Below are 19,274 nucleotides of genomic sequence, written 5' to 3' on the forward strand. Positions count from 1 at the left end.
GAGGGCGGCGCCCCGTGACGCACAGGCCCTCGGGCGGGCTCTTCGGCCCCGGAGCTGTTTACTCGGGGCCAAGGCCGCGGGCCGCTGGGCTATAAAGGGCGCGCGCGCGCGCGGGACTCCAGAGCGCCACGGGCTTCCGCTCGCCCAGCAGCGCGCCGCCCCCGGAGCCACGCGAGGCGGAGCTCGCCCCGGCGGCCAGGACGGTTCTCCCGGCGGCTTCCTGCGAGCCCAGGCCCCGGCTCGCTCCCATCGGCCGCCGCGCCGCGCACCACGTGAGCCGGAGCCCGCCCCCGAGCGGCGCGCGCACCCGGCGCAAGGCGTCGCGTGACTCGGGCCGGCGCGCGGAGTGTGCGCGGCGCTCGGGGTGAGCGGCGGGCCGCCCCGGGCCGCGCCACTTCCGACGCTGCGCTCGACGTGAGGTTCCGGGGCGCGCCGCTGGGCCGCGGCGGCGGCGGCGGCGGCGGCGGCCTGGGCTTCGGGCGGGATGGAGGAGGCCGCGATCGGGGATGCCGAACTCAACTGGTCCCGCCTTAACGTGTCGGCCGAGGCCCTGGAGTCGGAGCTGGAGGCGCGCGCCGAGGAGCGGCGGGGCTCGCGGGAGGCGCTGCTGCGGCTGCTGCTGCCTTACACCCGGCTGACGTCGCTGCCGCGGGCGCTGGGCGGCGGCTTCCCGCACCTCCAGCTCCTGGACGTGAGCGGCAACGCGCTCACGGCGCTGGGGCCCGAGCTGCTGACGCTGAGCGGCCTGCGCACGCTGCTGGCCAGGAACAACCGGCTCGGCGGCCCGGGCTCGCTGCCCAAGGGCCTGGCCCGCTCGCCGCTCTGCCGCAGCCTCCAGGTGCTCAACCTCAGCGGCAACTGCTTCCAGGAGGTGCCCCCCTCGCTGCTGGAGCTGCGGGCGCTGCAGACCCTCAGCTTGGGCGGCAACCAGCTGCAGAGCATCCCCGCCGAGATCGAGAACTTGCAGAGGTGAGAGGCGGCGGGACGGGGTGGGGATGGGGTGGAGAGCAGGGCGGTGGCCCGAGCTCCGTGGCACCGAGTTGGAGGCGAGGACTGCCGGGTCATCGCCAGTGGGAGCTTACAGATGAGGTCGAGTGGGTCATGGCGTTTGGATCGGGTTTGGCCTGCACAGATCTTCGAGGCAGTTTACCCGCAGGCTTCCCCTACTCCTCCCCCCAACGATGGACTCTAGAACTCGCTCTGTAGACCAGGCTGGCCGCGAACTCACAGAGATGCGCTTGTCTCCGCCTCACAAGTTCGGGGATTAAAGGCGTGCGCCCCGAAATCCGGCTTTGCCTTATTTCTTGAGTCTAGAGAAGCAGCCAAATGGGCACCCATTAACGGAGGGCAAGTCTTCCACGACTTGCCATGCCCTTGCATCAAAGTGCGTGCCCTTTAACGTGGCGTAGGAGGTGCTCTGGCCTACTCCTTTGTTTTTTATTCTGTTTCCAGATCCCTCTTCTCTTTAGCATAACTGGAAATACTGTTTGTGGAGTTAGTGAGCATCTGCATTTACCATTGTGTTGGAAAGGGAGCTTGACACTCGCTAAATGTGGATTGGATTGGGTGGATGCAAAGCCTCTTTCACACTTCAAAGTCGTATCTTAGGAGTTGCTTCCGTTATTCCTTTCTTTCTTTTCCTTTTCCTTTTCTTTCAGGTTTTTGAGACAGTTTACTGTGTAGCCCTCCCTGTCCTGGAATTCACTCTATAGACCAGGCTGGCCTCGAACTAGGAGAGTTCAGGCCCCTGCCTGAAATTAAAGGCACACTCCACCATCGCCCATCTTGTAACTCCCTTCTTTACTGTTCCCAGGACAATTACAGCCAAAATACTTTGTCTCTGTCTCACTTGTTAAGCCATTGCGTTTATCTTATTGACTATAATTTCTTCCTTACAGGAGTTGTCTACCTCACCTAAGTAGGTTATTCAGTAATGTGGAATTTAATGGGACGAGGAGGTACAGGAAAAGGGGACTGAAAGTTCCCTAGGGTGCCCTGCAGGGAAGTTGGAAGTAAAACAGCAGCAATGAACTATCTTCCATTTGTTAAATATTTTCAGCTCCTGCACTGGATGAGCCAAGATAAAAGAATGTGGAGCAGGAAAGAACCTTTGAATTAACAGGGAAAACATTGACCTGGGAATAAAAATCAACATCTCAGCCTTAGGCGGGCCACTCAACGTGTCCTATTTGCAAAATGAGGCATCTGGACACCGTGTCCCTTAATTTGCTCCTTGATAGATGTTTACAGAGTACTTAGTGTGTCCAACGTTTTCTTAGGTTCTGGGGAGACATGAGCATGCCCTGCCCGCATGGATCTAACATATATTAGCAAAGGGTAGAGACGCTGATGCGGCATAGACTTCCTTATTAAGTTACAGAGCTTAAAAGTCAGTCCTGGGCTGTGAGAGCCCCTCGAGACAGGAGAACCGGAAGAACGGAGATGTGACCTATTTTGGTCCTGGAGCAAGTGCCATTTGAGTCAGGCTTTTGAAGGAAGGAACCGTGAAGGTTAACCTGAGTGTGAGCCATTGGGATCACTCCAAGTAGAGAAGAGTGGCTGTGAGAGCCCTGACACAAGGAGGAGAATGATGGCCAAACTGCTGAAAGATGGGCGTTGTACTAGAAAGTGGAGGACAGAAACTGGGGCCACTCAGGCTGGACCACAGCTTGAAGACTGCTGTAGAGCGTGGGTTCCATTCCAAGTGCACACGTCTTGTTCCTGTGACGTGGGGAGACAGGGAAATTTGAGGCTGCTTAGGAGGCTGCTGCAGTAGAATAGAAATGATGGAAGTCTACAATAGGCTGCGTGCCTGGGAAAGAGGATGTGGGAAAGTTAAGGAGAGATTTTGTTAGTTTGACAGGCTTTGGTTCCCTTTCATTCTGATATGTAATTCAACCTTTTCAATTCCAGCATATTAAGAGGAACCCAGGGAGAGTATTATCTCCACATTGAAAAGGAAGTAGGCAGAATACATGCATGGAAAACATAAAACTACGTGGTGCCATGTGCCCCATCTTAGGGCTCTAACATTCTCTAAGATGAGGTGAGAAAAAAGGCTCAGAGAAGAGAAATCTCAAGATCACAAACCCATTAAGTAGTAGAACTGGGTTTGACTTCTGAGGTCGAGTGCTGAGGGTGGACCAAACCCATGAGTTTTCCACAGTGGGTGGATAGGGCTTGGACCTGAGTCCCTAGGCTTCTGTTGTGCTGGCCTGAGTGATCCAGAGAACCGCTTCAGGTCACTAACACCTGGTTGATCTGATTTTCCGGCCTGATACCTGCTACTGAAGGTTGTTAGTCTTTAATCTCTTGACTTGATAAATTGTGGGACTTTTTGCATCATGATTTTTGTTGTCCTGTGCTTTATTTCTCTACTGATAGGAATCAGCAAAGGTCAGATAATGAATTCTAGTTGGATATAGGCCAGAAGGGTCATACAGAATTGTATTCCTAGAAAAAGAAACAGCTTTGGCCATGACCTAGTTCATTTCCTTCTTTTCACGGATGAGGAAGCTGAGATTTCATGTGAATGAGTTGCTTGGAGCCAAATCATGACCACAATGAGAGCTCGGTGGTTCAGTTCTCAGACTGTTAACTATTTTGAAACTGGCAAATGGGGAGGTTAGTGGTGTCACAGTCGCTTGGAGCCTATGTAGCTCTTAAGCACCGTGTCCTTCCAGAGTCTGTGACCGCTCTTTGTTGTGAACCTGGCCTGCTCTGTGCCTCTCCACCCTTCAGGTGCGGAGGGTGGACCACGTGACCTTCCATCTCGGCAAGAGCCACTTGAGCCAGTCTAATATTTTGGCATATGAAGAAGATTCTGTCCTTTTACAGAACAGTTAAAAGCAATTTTTAAAAGAGCATACGACCAACAGAATTTTCCCCTTCTCTAACCTGTTACTGTTCCAGGAAGGGTAACAAATCTTGGTTTCGTGTGCATTGGCCTGTCCAGGTTTTCCTGTGTGTGTTAGATGTAGCTTCATTCTGCTTGTTGATTTTTCCCTTAGTGGCAAAAATCTGAATTAAAAAAAAAATTCTAGGAATTACAGGTGGTGGCAGCGCGCGCCTTTAATCCCAGCATTTGGGAGGCAGAGGCAGGTGGATCTCTGAGTTTGAGGCCAGCCTGGTCTGCAAGAGCAAGTTCAAGGACAGGCCTCAAAGCTACAGGGAAACCCTGTCTCAAAAAAAAAAAAAAAAATCTAAAAGATGACTTTCAGACAAATAACAAACGAGTGGGTACTGGAAGTTTTGTTTATTTTTATGACTGGCTTCATTCCCCCCAGTAAATCAGGCCATCGTATAAATATACATTCTGTTCATTAAAATACAGGTTCTTCAGCAAATAAGTGTAAGTTTTCAGCTTTGTGTAGGCAGGCTTGTTTTTGTTTACAGTGCTGAAAGGTAGGAGTGGTTCACAGTTTCTTCTAATGAACTTAGGTTTTATTCCTCAGTTCAGAAACTAATTGAAGAAGGGTTTAAATTTATTTCACACTGAGCAGCAAACTGAGTAAATGGGTTGTGTGACTCTGGATGCTATTTGGAGACTGAATCTGAGCCAAGCGAGTTTCATGAGTCCTTTTCTCATCTTTTTAAAAAAAGCAGTGTCTTTTTTTAGTGACCGTCTATTGGTGTCTGTTTAGTGTGGTTTAGGATTGTGACAAGACAAGAGATGGCAATCCCTGGAGTGTTAAAGCTATTGGAGCTATCCTAGGAATGACTAGCCCCAACAAGATGATAAGTAGAAAAATGTGCTAAAATTTAAATAAAACAGTGTGCCTGTTTAAAACCTTGCATTGAATTTGTGTTGATTTCCTTTAATTTCATACTACTAAGAAAGCAGGCGGAACTGGGTTTTCTGCTGTTTCTACTAACTTGTAGCATTGTTTTAATAAATGTTATAATAGCTGCCTACTAAACAGAAAGAAAGAAGCCAGGTTGTATGGCACACACCTTTAATCCCCAGCACTCAGGAGGCAGAGGCAGGCAGATCTCTTGAGTTCAAGGCCAGCCTGGTCTACAGAGCTAGTTCCAAGACAGCCAGTACTACACAGAGAAACCCTGTCTTGAAAAACCCAAAGAAAAAAGAAAGAAAGAAAGAAAGAAAGAAAGAAAGAAAGAAAGAAAGAAAGAAAACAGGCAGAGCCAGCCATCAGGAACAAATTCAGGATTGGTATATTAATATTAAAAAGAAAAGAAAAACTCATTCCATTAGTTTGGTGATGAATTATTTTCCTGTTTTCTGCATATGTCAACACTGGAAGAATGGGTTACCCCAGTTCTGATGAAATAGGTCAAGGCTGATAGATGTTTAAAAAATATATATATATATACACACACATATATATTTTACACACACACACATATATATATGCTTTTATTTTATGTGCATTAGTATTTTCTCTGCATGTATGACTTTGTGAGGATGTCAGGTCCCCTGGAACTAGAGTTACAGATGGTTGTGAGCTGTCATGTGGGTGCTGGGAATTAAACCCAGGTCTTCTGGAAGAGCAGCCAGTTCACTTAACTGCTGAGCCATCTCTTCAGCCCCAGTGTGTTTTAAACACTATGATTTGCTTTAAATTCAGCACTTGTCTTTCTGACTACAGAAAAGGATGTTTAGAATAGATGTTTGCATAGAAGTTTAATTCTCATAAATCCTTGAAAGATTTCAAGTCCCTAGAGTTTTGGAATTATTTGAGTTTGAAAGTGAGAAGTAATTCTGACAATGTAAGTTTAATATTCTGATCATAACATGATTAGTGATATCTATGAGTTGCAAAAAAGGATTTATGAGTGCATCATTTCAAAATCATAGGCTATATTTCAGAATTTCAGATCTTTCTCTGGCAAAGTCAGAACAGCCACTGGCGGATGGCATCTAGTCCATGGATCATTCTCTAGCCTCCATGCAGAGCATGTGTGATGACAGTCACCCCTTAAGGACTAGTTTCCACCTGGAAAGAGCATTCCGTTCATAGCGCTGACCTAAGTAGAGTACGTGTTTACCCTCGCTCTGGAGCATGCTGCCATTTCACTTTGAATTCTTTATTAAAACATCCAGGTTTGGTCAACTTTTCTCCCAACTAGTGTTCTTATTAAAATAATTTCTCTTGCAGGATGGTTTTGTTGTGTGAATTCCAAAAACTGTTGTTTTGTTGGTGTTGTGTTGCTCTGTCTTGTTTCGAGACATCTCATTGTGTAGCCCTGGCCGGCCTGGAACTCCTCCCTGTTGTGCTTTGAGAGTCTGAGCATTAACTTATTAACCCAGACTTGGTAGGATCAAAACAGTCTGCCTAGGATTTTGTTTTTCATTAGTATTTAGATATTTACTGGTAGAAAAGATGAGCTTTAGAACCAGAGTGCGTCTTTGTCTATGTGGTCAGGTGGTTTGTATTGTTTTTGCTACAGAGTAATCTTAGAAAGGAAAACTATAAACGCCCACAGAGTGCCTGTCTGCTTTACCTTTCTAAGTGTTAACATTTGTCTAGAGAGAATCGCAAGCTCGAAAAGCTTTACATAATGGGAACTAGAGAAGAGTGTACCATTGAAAGAGTTAAAACAAAAGACAGCTTCAGATTCAGGCTGACTGTTAGAATCACCCCAGAGCAAGGGAAGGCAAGCTTATAAAAGGCAGGTGGAATTTAATAGATGGGAGCGATTGATTTTGCCTGAGAATGTATCTGATGGGTGGCCATGAATGGGGAAATTTCTCAGTGAAATAGTAAGGAAAGTTTCGAAATGAACATTTATGGGAACACAATTAGAATTCTTAGAAAAACGTGCAGCTGCCTCCCACATCTATTCATGATTTTATTTACTGGCTTTCAGGTACTCACAATCAACTGTGACCCAGAAACATTACATGCAGAATTCTAGAAATAAGCATTTCATCACTTTTAAGTTGCAGTCTATTCTGAGAATCATGATGAAATCTTGAGTTGCTCCATCCAAAACCTGAATGGGCCTTTGAAGGTGCTACCCAGTCCCTGGTTCCCACCTTCTCTCTGCTTCTTGGTCCCCCTCATCTACCTTAGTACTCTGTAGGCCTGCCTGCCTGCCTGCCTATTAATCACTTAGTAGCTGCCTTGGTGATTGGTTTTGCTTAACTGGAACAGAATTCCCAACAGAGTAACTTGAGGACAGAACTGGCTCACAGTTTCAGACAGTGTCAGCCTTGTGGTTGGAAAGCATGGGAAGCAGCTCAGTTCATGATGGAATGTATGGCAGAGGTTGGCTCTTACATGGTAGACAACAAGAACCAGGGAAGGGGAGGTCTGCCACTAGTGACCCAATTGTGCCAGCGAGGCCCCACCTCGACTAGCACCTCCAACTGGGAACCAGGCATTCACAATAGGAACACATAGGAGCCACTGTGGATGACCATAGAGCTGCTAAAGGGAAAAGGAACAAGTTAGTAACAGTGACTGGCAAGATGATGAGGCCAGCTGTGGAAGGAAATTGAAGGACATCTACCAGCAAAATAGAAGTAGCATTTATGACCCAGAACAGTGGGGGAAATGAATGAAAGGAAGGAACTGTGCCAGTAAGAAGGCAGAACTGGAGGAAGAACCTACTGAGATAGGTTGTTGTAGAACCTGCAGCCTAGCACCAGCAATCAGGTTGTTCCCTGTTTGTGCGTGAAAAGTCCTTAAGTTAAAAGTGAAAAGATATTACTTCTCATCGGAATTGCACTGTGTTCCAGCCACACACACTCACCCAACTAATTGTGATTCTTCTAAACTGAGTGAAGTGACGCAGCTAGCTTTCCTTTAAACCCATGCACCAAAGGGTTGAGAAATGACTCTGTTAAGAGCTGTCTTGGAAAGGGTTGGAGTTAGGTTCCAACCACTAAGATTGGTGCCTCAGAACTGCCTGTAACTCCAGCTCTAGGGGATCCAATGACTTCTGACTTCTGAAGCTCACTCAGCTCTGCTCACATCGCAGAACCTCCCAAGAGAAAGCTCTCCTGGCCACCCATGCAGAGTCATCTCCAATTACTTTCTGGTTGACCCCCTTTCTCCTGTAAGTGCTGTGTGCCCTAAGAGGCGTGCTTCTTCAACAGCTCAAGTGACCGACACTGAAATGATGCCTAGCACGTGGTAGGTGTTCATATTTGTTGACTGGATATTTGGTGTGCTTTATAATTCTATACCATTTAATAAGTAGCAAATAACTGACCCTAATTCTTAGGCCAGGAAGGAGTAGAATTGAATGAAATAAATGCTGACAGCAACAACAAAAGCTGGAAGCATTAGTCATAGTCAAGGGAAGTAGATTTCAAAGCAAAATGGATTTAAAGAAACAGAAATACTTGATATGAATTAAGTAATACTCCAACAGCAAGTTTTACAAGTCAGAAACTTGATATGCCTGCAGTGTAGCTTTTTGTATATTGGAAGCAAAAAAAGGCAGACCTCTCAAGGGAACACTATGGTTATGTAGAAGACTAACATCCAGTGAGAAGGCAGATGACAAACTAGAGCTTCTGAATTGCTCCTTTTACAAAGTCACTAAGAATTCTTGTCATACGTATCAGACAGACAAAAGGAACAAGGCTATGCAGAACACATTTAACAGCAATGCTCTCGGCGAACTAATGGAAATGCCTAACCCATGGGAAAATGGTATGAACAGGAAATGCTCTGAATGCAAATGGCCAGAACACAGAAAGACAATACTAAATTTCACACATTAGTAAACTGCAGCTCTATAGGTGGAAAGTTCAGAATAGCACCTTTCTTACACCATCAAATTATCTTAAGAAAACTAGAGTGTCGGCAGTGGATATGGTTTGAGGTGGGGCTGGGATCAACCAGAGAAGGCTGATGAGCAGGTGGTTCTGGGAGCTCTGGGTAGAGCAATTGAGGAGGACACTCACATTCACTTTAGCTTCCACTCACATGCACATTTGCACACACATGTACAAAAAGTGAAATGCCCACCAGATAATTCCTGTTTTGGATAACAGTGTGGTAGCCTGATTTTTCCCACTTTAAAGCTGTTGTTTTGATGTTTTACTTGAAAGTGTTTGAAAGAATGATAGTTCTGAGCAGAAAAACAAAACCAAAAGTAGTAGTGGGCAAGTTCCAAATGCATTATAAGTGTGTGTTCTGTCTATTTTTGAATATTGTAAGAGCTGACTACCACCTCCCTGCAAAAAAAAAAAAAATCATCCCTTTGGAGCCTTTCAACAGTCATAAGAAAATGGAGTCATATTTTGTTACAGTAAATGTACCCTACCTCTAAGATGTTATTTTGTTAAGTAAACAGCCTTACCTAAAACTTGAACTTCATAGTAATGATTGGTTTTACATAATTTATTCAGGTTGCCTCTGAGGAATGTACTTGCTTTATTAAGAGCAAAGGAAAAACTTTTATGTAGAAACTTTGTGTGGTTTTCTGCCCTTTTCCAGGAGTGGCCAGGACTATTGGTTTCCCTGTTGTCTATTAGTAAATGCATCCAACACAAGCATGCCAGCATGGAATCTCGTGGTGCTGTAATCTGGCATCTCCAGCCTTGTTTGGGTTCAGTAAAAATTCTCTTTAGTTAACAAATGTGCCTGTTGAGTCTTTAAAGCCCCCTCTTCTACCTGGAAATCTCTTTTTCTGTCTGTGGGCTAAGTTCATAGCCCAGCTGGGTTCACAGTACTCTGGGAAGCTTTTCCAATGAGAGCTGCAGTGACCCTTCCTGTTCTCTTTTTCTCTTGTTTTGGTGGTTTAATCATGTGTGTCTTGTCTAACAAGATAAGGTATCAACTCCCTGGGGATTTCATTCTCTCTCTGGAGACTGCCTCTCACAGTGTTTTCCTCAGCCTATGGGTGGTGACCCTTTTATCACAGGGATAACTAACCTAAGACCAGTTTCATTATATCAGATACTTACATTATGATTCTTAACAGTAGCAAAATACAGTTATGAGTTATCAGTGAAACTAATTTATGGTTGGGGTCACCAGAACACGAGGAACTGTATTAAGGGGCTGCAGCATTGAGAACCACTGGCTAGTTTATGGCTAGTTTATAGCAAATCCTGAGTAAGACTATGGTGAATGTGTCTGTAACAGTGGAGGCAATGAAATATCTTGTGTTTATTTACTTTTTTACAATTTGTTTTTGCAGTTTAGAATGCTTATACCTTGGAGGAAACTTCATTAAAGAAATCCCACCAGAATTAGCAAATCTTCCTTCTCTGAATTACTTGGTGTTATGTGACAACAAAATCCAGAGTGTGCCTCCTCAGCTCTCACAGTGAGTAGTCTCGGCTTTTAAACACAGACAGCTGTGGTTGGGACCACTGTCAGAACGCTCTCTGCCTTCTGTATGGGAAAGAATGAAGAGTGGGCCAGCAATCAGAACTAGGGAGGCCGACACAGGAGTGTCTTAAGACCAACTTGATTCATAAAGAAAAGGAAAAGAAATAGGTAGTCAAAAAAAGTTTGTTTTGAGCTGAGTAATTTTTAATAAGTGTTCTGGTTTATTACCCAAGTTAATTTGCTCAGCTTGCTGTGTTTGTGTGTGTGTGTGAGTACATGTATGTGTGCAGGTAGGTACAGGTATGCATGCTCATGTGGAATGCCATTCATTTCTTTTGAGATGGAGTCTTTCATTGGCTTGGAGTTCATCAATTGGTCTAGACTTGTTGGCCAGAAGGCCCCAGGGAATTACTTGTGGGATTACAAGTTGCACCACACCTGACATTTTTTACTGGCATTTTCACATTGATGCTGCGGATTGAACTTGGATCCTTGTGCAAGTCAGAGACTTTACAGACTGACCCATCCTCTCAGCTTTCTTCTTGTTTGTGTTTTTTTTTTAAAGATATATCTATATCTAGATATACCTAGATACAGATCTATTTATCTACCTCTATATCCATATATATAGATATATAGAGGGGGAGAGAGAGAGAGAGAAATATTTGGTATAGCTTTCCTTGGGTCTTGTGGAACTTGGCAATTTGTATTTGATGTTAAGCACTCCTGTCCTGGTATGGCTTTATAATGAAAAGGATCATTATTCATAGCATACCTGAAATCATTTTCGGGTGTGTAAGTGATAAATAAAATATGCCCTTCAATGTCTTTAAATCTATCAGTGTGTGTGTGTGTGTGTGTGTTTAAGTTAGGACTTCAGAATAGTTTGTAAATGTTTTGAGTACTCTTAAGATCCCAGAGGGAAAGTCTTTGGTAGCATTTGTGAAGCTGTATTTTGAGCTGTTTTAGACATTTTAATTTTTCCTTTATTGGCCTCAATCCTAATTGTTCATTCCAATGGAAAGCTCAGACCCTGAATATACACACACAGGCGTGCTTATGTATGTATAGAAATGTGTGTAAACGTAGCTTTCCAGGCTGTTGTGCTCATCCGCTGCCCTTGGCTTGTGTATTGTGTTCATCCAGGTTGCATTCCCTTCGCTCCCTGAGTCTCCACAATAACTTGCTGACATACCTGCCTCGTGAGATCCTCAACCTTATTCATCTGGAAGAGTTGAGTTTGCGAGGAAATCCATTGGTTGTCCGGTTTGTTAGGGATTTAACATATGACCCTCCAACTCTTCTGGAATTAGCTGCAAGGACCATTAAGATCCGAAGTGTTTCTTACACTCCCTATGATCTTCCTGGGAATCTCCTTAGATACTTGGGTTCAGCCAGCAATTGCCCAAACCCAAAATGTGGTGGTAAGTGAGTCTGGTGTTAGCCCTTTTCACTCATTTAGCCATTTGTAAAAATTGATTCTGCTTTGATTTAATTAGCTAAAGTGTCTTCACACAAAGGCATTTACCCCCTGTCCTCCTTCCTTAGAAATTATTTTTACACTAGTTTTCTTTCAAACACAAGGAAAATACCCAGGATGTCTTCCTGCTTTGGAACATGGTGTTGAAAGTAAGATGATCAGATGAAAGGAAACACAAAGAAGTGTAAATGGTTCTAATTCCTTAAAATAGTTTGAAAATGTTTGGCTGTCTTCCATGCAAGTCAGTTTTTAATGAGTGTGGAAAGGTGCTGGCATGAGGACAGGTGTAAATACCGAGAGAGTGTGGCACAGCCTTATCAGAGCCAGGGGAGATTTTTCCCAGAAAGCCTCATCTTAAGATGAGAGGTGATAGAGGAAAACAAAAGCTAAATTTCTCCAAGATTGTTGCAAGACAAAAAGGCTGGGTTTAAAAAGAAAAGCATTCTCTGAGCTGGTTTGGCCACCTCCCCTCAGAAGCAAGGTTTGCTGTCTTCCTCTGTGGACCTCTGTCCTGAAGTAGCTTTGGCAGAGGCAGGAACTGTTGAAACTGGGTGTGAAGATTTATAAGAGGCAGCATTCACACCATTGCTTCCTGTGAAATCCAGTGTGCCAGAATCTGCCCTTTTGGGAATGGCCCTCTAAAAAGAAAAGAACTCTTCTCTTTGCCGGGTTTTATTGACTTCTTTAGTATTCTAAAGAGTTGTTTATCTTAGGAATTCCTTAAAAATTACAAGTTTAAAATTTCAGATAACATCAATAAATAAGTAAAATAAAATCAATCATGCTTTCCTATCCCCACCACCCCAGGTTCCTTAATGAATTATAAGTTAAAAATTATCTCATTTATGAGACATTTTCTCTGTATGGTTTGAAAGCTTAGAGATGAAAACTAGAGATAACCTAGTTATAAGGCTTTATTATAAGCCTATTGAATGTGTCTACTTTCTCAGTTGTTCGGAGTAGTAAACCATAAAGGGTTACAGGGGAGCCAGATTGGCACGTGCTTTTATTCCCACACTCAGGAGGCACAGGCAAGGAGCTCTGTCAGTTGGAGGCCATCCTGGTCTACACAGAGAGTTCCAGGCCAGCTGGGTTACCTAGTAAGGTCCTGCTTTTAAAACGGTGAGCAAGGGGGTCTTGTCAGTGCGGAGTTCTCCTTTGATTAGACCACATTACTTTGTTTTGGTCCATTGTGGTATAGAGAATAGTTGGGAAACTTGGGCTTGAAGTTGATTTTTCTTCAGGGAGACAGTGGGCACAAACCTCCATAGTTTGGTTATACTGCAGGCATAGGGGTGGCCTTGGTGTGTGAAAAGTATTTCTAAAGGACCAGCTAGAGTCTGGGACATGGTGACCTTGCTTTCCTCTCAACTCTGGCTGTAGCTCTACTTCACTGAAGGGTCATAGTTCAGGAGCACTGAAGAACCAAGTAAGGGAAGTACCAGTTTTAATCTACCAAAGTATATTTGATTTTGCATACACTAAATGAGATCATTAGCTTTGTAACCCAGAGATTTAGAGCCAGCATAAATGTAGAATGGCCTTTGTTTCTGTCGGTTTTGCTCTCCCAGTGATTGTGCACATGTGTAATCCTAGACCCTTGGGACGGGTGGAGGCAGGAGGATCTGGAATTCAACTTTTTTCAGAATGGTGGTGGTTTTTTTTTTTTAATAGAAAAAAACTGTGCGTCTTTGCTTTTACTGATTTATATTCTTCTTTCCAGGAGTCTATTTTGACTGCTGTGTCAGACAAATTAAGTTTGTGGACTTCTGTGGGAAGTATCGCCTCCCCCTGATGCACTATTTGTGTTCTCCAGAATGCTCTTCCCCCTGCAGCTCTGCCTCGCACAGCTCCACGTCCCAGAGTGAGTCTGACTCAGAAGATGAGGCCAGTGTTGCCGCGCACAGGATGCAGAAGGTCCTTCTTGGTTAAGCAGCAGTGGGTGTTGACAATGCTAAAACACTAAGCAAAGATGATTCAAAAAGAAAATGAAGCTTGAAGTTGATTGGAAGCCTTAGTGTTCATCTTGACTGTCCATGTAAGAGTTGCAGTGATCTATCCATTCCAAAAGAGTCCAGTTCTGTGCTTAGGTTCTTTGAGTGTAATTTATTCTGAATGGCAGTTCAGAATTCATCAGCTGGTTGGTCACAATTTTTACAAAGTCTTTGATCAAACACTAGAAGAATGGTACACTCTGAGGAGCAGTCACAATCAGCCTGGAGTGGTATTACCTGGGGCCATTGGGTTGACTAGACGTCATCACAATTGTGCTTCCAGAGTCGTCCTGATCTGTGCTGAACACTAGGCTATAAATAGAATGAGCGTCATCCGTTCTTGAGCCTTTCTGACCAACCAACTGTTACCGTGTGGACCATCACTTTTAAATGGAATATTTAAACTTCAGCTCTTGTTTTGTGTGATTGTTACTAACTATATGCAGTCTAGTTGTGATGTGTTACAGTGCCTTAATCATAGTGAGGATATGGAAGCTTATTCTAGAAATGATTTCAGAGAAGCCTGCAACCTGACACTCTGCAGAACACTTGGAAATGTGCTTTAACAGGCTAGGTAAAGAACTGTGTAGATAATACCCGAGCCCTACAGGCCTGGAACTCTATGTAGAATGGGCTGGCCAGGAACTCAGAGATCCACCTGCCTCCACCTCCTGTTGCCGGCATTAAAGGTGCGTGCCACCACCTGCCTGCATGACCATCTTAACTTCATTTTGTTAATTGCAATGATCTCTTGTAAGCATGGCTTTTACACTTATGGGAGTGATCAATCTGTTTGCCAAAAGATAGAATAATCTATAATAATATTTCCCAACAGGAAAATCTAGATGGCAAGTGATCTAAGAAAAACTGCTTTATAATCGTGGACTAAATCAAGAAAAGTTGGCCATGTGGCCATGGTTGTGCACACCTCCAAACCAGCACTAGGGGTAGAGGCAGAAGACGAGTTCAGAGTTAGCCTGGGCGCCATTACTTGTCTCAAAGTGGGGGTGGGTTAGGGTGGGGGTGGATTTTAACTATCAAATGTTGTTAACATAAGGGGGCTGGCTTGTTTGTTGGGGTTTTCTGTCCTGCCCAGTACCCCCAGCTGTTTAGTCCCAGAGAAAAATCACACATAGATCTCTAAGTTATAAAGTTGATTGGCCCATTAGCTCTAGCCTCTCACTGGCTAACTCTCACCTTGATTAACCCATTTTTCTGATCTATGTTAGCCATGTGTCTTAGTACCTTTTTCAGTGAGACAGATCACATCCTGCTGCTGCGGTGATCTGGGCAGGAGAGGGAGGAATCAACTTCCTCCTTCCCAGAATTCTCCTGTTCTCATCATTTCTACTTCCTGTCTGGTTTTCCCACCTATACTTTCTGCCTGGCCAATCAGCGTTTATTTAAAACATGATTGACAGAATACAGACAATTCTTCCGCACCAAAATGTGTCTCTTTTGCTTTTATTATATACTAAACCAAAACTTCCTCTGCATTTGAAAGAAAAACTACAACTAGACAACATAACATGACTATTTGAAGATAGTCAGGAGTGGAGCTCATAATGTTCATCTCATAGAACCGTTGAGCACTGAGAAAGAAATATCAATGAAACAGGACAGAAAACGCTAAAATGTTGTATCCTTAAAGTGTAGGAGAAAAGTAGCAACACAAATTATTGTCATTGGAAATTAACAGATTTGCTAGCTAGTTGATTACGCAATAAAAACTAATGTTAAAACTATAGGTTGGAATTAGGAAATATTGACTCTCATAATAAATAAGCAGCCTGTATGTATAAGCGCTAACAGTAGGTTCAGATCACATGAGGGCGCCGGTGATCTTGAAGAGTGCTTTGTTAGAAGCCAGCTGTATGCCGACAATATTTGCACGGTAGGTTTCTTGTATATATTGCTTTTATTTTAGTAGATTATATTAGTAGAGTATAGGGTAATTCAGGGTTTGTGTGTTTGTGTCATGTCATGAAACACGAGAGTTTCGTGGCTGCAGTTGTGAAACGCTGCTATAGTGAGTCCCCTTACCTTTTCCTCAAGATAGTGTAGTAAGATAATTTTTTATTTAGGAATTTTCTTCTGTGTTTATAGAAGTGATGTTTGTAGTGCTAGCATAATTAATTGTACAATAGAAGTTATAGTCTTTGTACTTCCCAAGTATGCAGCTGTAAGCTGCAGACTGCTGGATTAGGACAGGCAGTGACACTTGGACAGTACCCAAGTGTCAAACTTGTAAATGCTTTGTAATTAGATGACTTTACTTAAACAACATAGAATATTTTCATGGAAAATGTTCAGATGATGGGACCCTATTCTTCTGGTTTAAATACTTCTAGTTTTTTGATTGCTAATCCTCTAGTACTAAGTGATAGCTTGAGTAGCCTTTTAGGAATTACTTGTAAATAGCCTTGTAAATAGAGCATCTGATGCTACTCTTTCCAGCTTCCTAGAGAGAAGCTGTACTGTTTCATCTGTCATAAATGTAAATATTCCCGCCTGTGGCATGTAGATGTATCTATCCTATGGAGTTCTTTCAATGAAGTGTTTTTTATGTGTGTAGTTAAACTCTGTGAACAGTGAGCCAGGTCAGCGTGTAGCTGTCTTTTGGGCAGGGGTTGGGTTTATAGGGATAGATGCAGGGCCTTGTGCATGCTAAGCAAACTTCAGTCAACGCCTAGCATAGATAGCTTTTAATGAAGTTTTCTTTGGTAGCTGTTTTACCTTTTATTTGTTTTGTTTTTAATCCATCTTTGGCCTTATCCTTTACAAGAGCTGCCAATGATTGCTAAAATCTTTTTTCTTCCTTTTTCATCCTTTTCCTTTTTTAGAAAACAGATTATAGACATTAGCTTAGTGAGATAGGAATTGGCCATTTAAAATTCTGATCATCTTCTGAAGTCAGCTGGATGCCATAGTGGTGGTGGTCTGCCTCGCTAGTTATGAACCCCATATTTATCCAGCTAAAGAACTCTCAGAGTTGCAGAATTGGCGAGGGCTAATTTTCATAATACAGCTATTTTATTTTCTGAGACAGGGCCTGGCTGTGTAGCTCAGGCTAGCCTTGAACTTACTGTGTGTAGCCCAGTCTTGCCTCAGCTTCCCAGCTGCTTGAGTCACACGGACCCAGCTCAGTAGAAGTGTGCCAGAGGGGCCTTTTGGTCTGAAAGTCTTGGTGTTTAAATTTTTGTCACTAATATTAAAAATAAACATACATTGTAAATTGACTTCAAATATGAAAAAGTTGGGGGTGATGTAAATAAAAATTAAAGGCAACTCTCAATAGTGCAGCATGTCAGTGCAGACCAGTTCTGACAGACACTGCAAATACTGGGTTTATGAAGGCTCAAGGAGAGACTCCTTGCTTGAATGTTAAGAAAAACAAATCTTTAGAAGCAGCAAAGGATAGGGAAAATTAAGCCAGTGAAGCTCTGTTGAGTAATAAGGAATTGTTTTAAAATTGACTTGCTAAGTGGTCTGTTGCTGGCATCTGATAGCCTGGTCACTGAGTTTAATACTGTTATTATTCTATTGGTCCCTGTGCTGGAGGCTGCTCCATTGCTCTGGTAAAGTAGAGCCAGCAAGCTGTAGGCTCTCTCTTACCCTTGCTCTTACCAGAGCTGGAAAGTAGTTTCTCATTGGCCTCGTTACTAGTACAGCAGGTAGCCTTGGTGAATCGCACTTTTTTCTTTTAAACTGCAAATTAAACATTTAGTAGTAGCTCTTTGCATAAAAACATGTTTATTCTCTAAGTTCCCATGTGAGTGCTTTTAGATAGGACTATCAGTAAAAGTGTATATGTAAAATTATTTAGCTGCATTTAAAGTGCCTAATTTTTACCTAATTAATTTGCCTTTCATCTAAAAGTAGATTTTAAGTATTACTCTCCATTTAAATCAACGTACTGCGTTTTTAAGTTAGGCTAGGCAGTGTGACCCTGGTGAAGGGTGCTGTGTAGGCTTCAGGTGTGGGACCTATAGCATGTAACTCTGTTTCTTTGCTTAGAAAAAAAGTGTTTAATGCTAAGGATTTAATATTATGTAACATTGATTCAGTAGCATGTAGTTTTATATTTTCATCATCATGTAATCTTTTTGATAGTATAGTTGGTAGCAGTATCCTTTGTGGTCTGAGAGTAAGTGCCTTAAGTCTTCCATTTAACTCAAAATACAGTACATAAAGTATATTATATGGTAAATTGTCAGTGATGGCCATGTGGTCTTCTGCATTGACTTGAAGGAGAAAGTCTGATCTGAGAGATTCCTTTGCCACCACAGGCCTGCTGGTTTCTCGGGCGGGGGGGGGGGGGGGGGGGGGTGGGGGGGGGGGGGGGGGGGGTGAGGCTTCTGGGGAGGGAATCTTAATCATACTGTACCAGGAGATAAGAGCCCTCTGGAACCAAGGATCAAGCACCACCGCTACCCTGCCCCAAGAAAAGAAGTGTACCTTTTATATAGTGTTTTATTTTAATGCATATGCTACCACAAATGACAAAAGAAGTTATAGCATCTTAGGAAAATATTGTCATTGAGGTATATAGCATGTTGTATCACCGTTTTCCTATAGGCTGAAGGGGATAGTTTAGTATGTGTAAGTGCCACCGTTCTTTTTACATTTTTCTTGATCTCTATTTACTAAGGATTAAATTAAGCATTCCACTAACTCACAGCTGAACACTTAGAAGATGGTCTTGATGGGTGCTGCTAGGCTTTCTCTTAGCATCAGTCAGCCTCAGTAATTGATAGAATATTCAGTCTCGTGTGTGTGTTATGTGTGTATTAAATCTAGTAGCTTAGTGAAGGTTAATTACGTGCAGAAAACTGTCTGCATTTACTAGAATATACTCTATTCTTTTGGCCATAAGTAAATTGAATAAAATCGTTTATTCACAACTCCAGCTGGAGGAAGAAAGTAGGATGGCGTTGGTAATGCTGTTACTGCAACCATAAGTAAGTTGATTGGTTTTGTGTACAGGGATGGTTGAGAATCCCTGTTCTCACAGTTAACGTGGTCAGACTGGTGTTCCTGAGAAACAGTGCTGACCCCAGTGATCACTTTCTAACAGTCATGTGCAGACTTGAGCTAGGTTTGTTGTATTCTGAGTCCACTTGGCGTTGTAAGAACAGAACACAATGGGAAAGACTGTCTGCATAGCCAGCCTTCGCTTCCTGTAAAGTCGGGGGCTTCAAATGCCAACAAGATGCTGAAAAGTGTTATTCTACTTTGGTCAAATTATTATGTATGCTCTGACTTCTTTAGTTTTCAGTACCTAAAGTCTTATGTATTAGAAATATCTGTATAAGTATATATATAACTAAAAAGTAATTCAGAAATGTGAATTAATAATGGAGTTTGTTTTCTGGAGAAGATATAGTCCTGTTGTATCAAATTTATGTTACTTTATAATGGCTAATATTCTAAAAAGAATGCTTAAACTATTTAAATTCTTGTGCCTCCTTTCCCCCAAAGGACATGAAAAAATATGATCTTATATTAACTTTATATACTTTCTTCATGAATTTTGCCTTAAAC

At 43.1% G+C, this 19,274-nt stretch overlaps 1 protein-coding gene across 1 annotated transcript; it reads left to right on the forward strand.

Moving 5' to 3' along the window:
• The first annotated feature begins 343 nt into the window (after positions 1-343).
• Positions 344-17,875, forward strand: Lrrc58 (leucine rich repeat containing 58). Its single transcript, XM_050148751.1, has 4 exons — positions 344-969; positions 10,123-10,251; positions 11,403-11,680; positions 13,460-17,875. The coding sequence occupies exons 1-4, from the start codon at positions 485-487 to the stop codon at positions 13,666-13,668; spliced, it is 1,101 nt and encodes a 366-aa protein (XP_050004708.1). The 5' UTR covers positions 344-484; the 3' UTR covers positions 13,669-17,875.
• Positions 17,876-19,274: the final 1,399 nt, after the last annotated feature.

This window comes from Alexandromys fortis, unplaced genomic scaffold (genome assembly GCF_014885135.2).
Source record: "Alexandromys fortis isolate MF-2015 unplaced genomic scaffold, M_Fortis_MF-2015_v1.1 scaffold_4, whole genome shotgun sequence".
NCBI classification, from domain to species: Eukaryota; Metazoa; Chordata; class Mammalia; order Rodentia; family Cricetidae; genus Alexandromys; species Alexandromys fortis.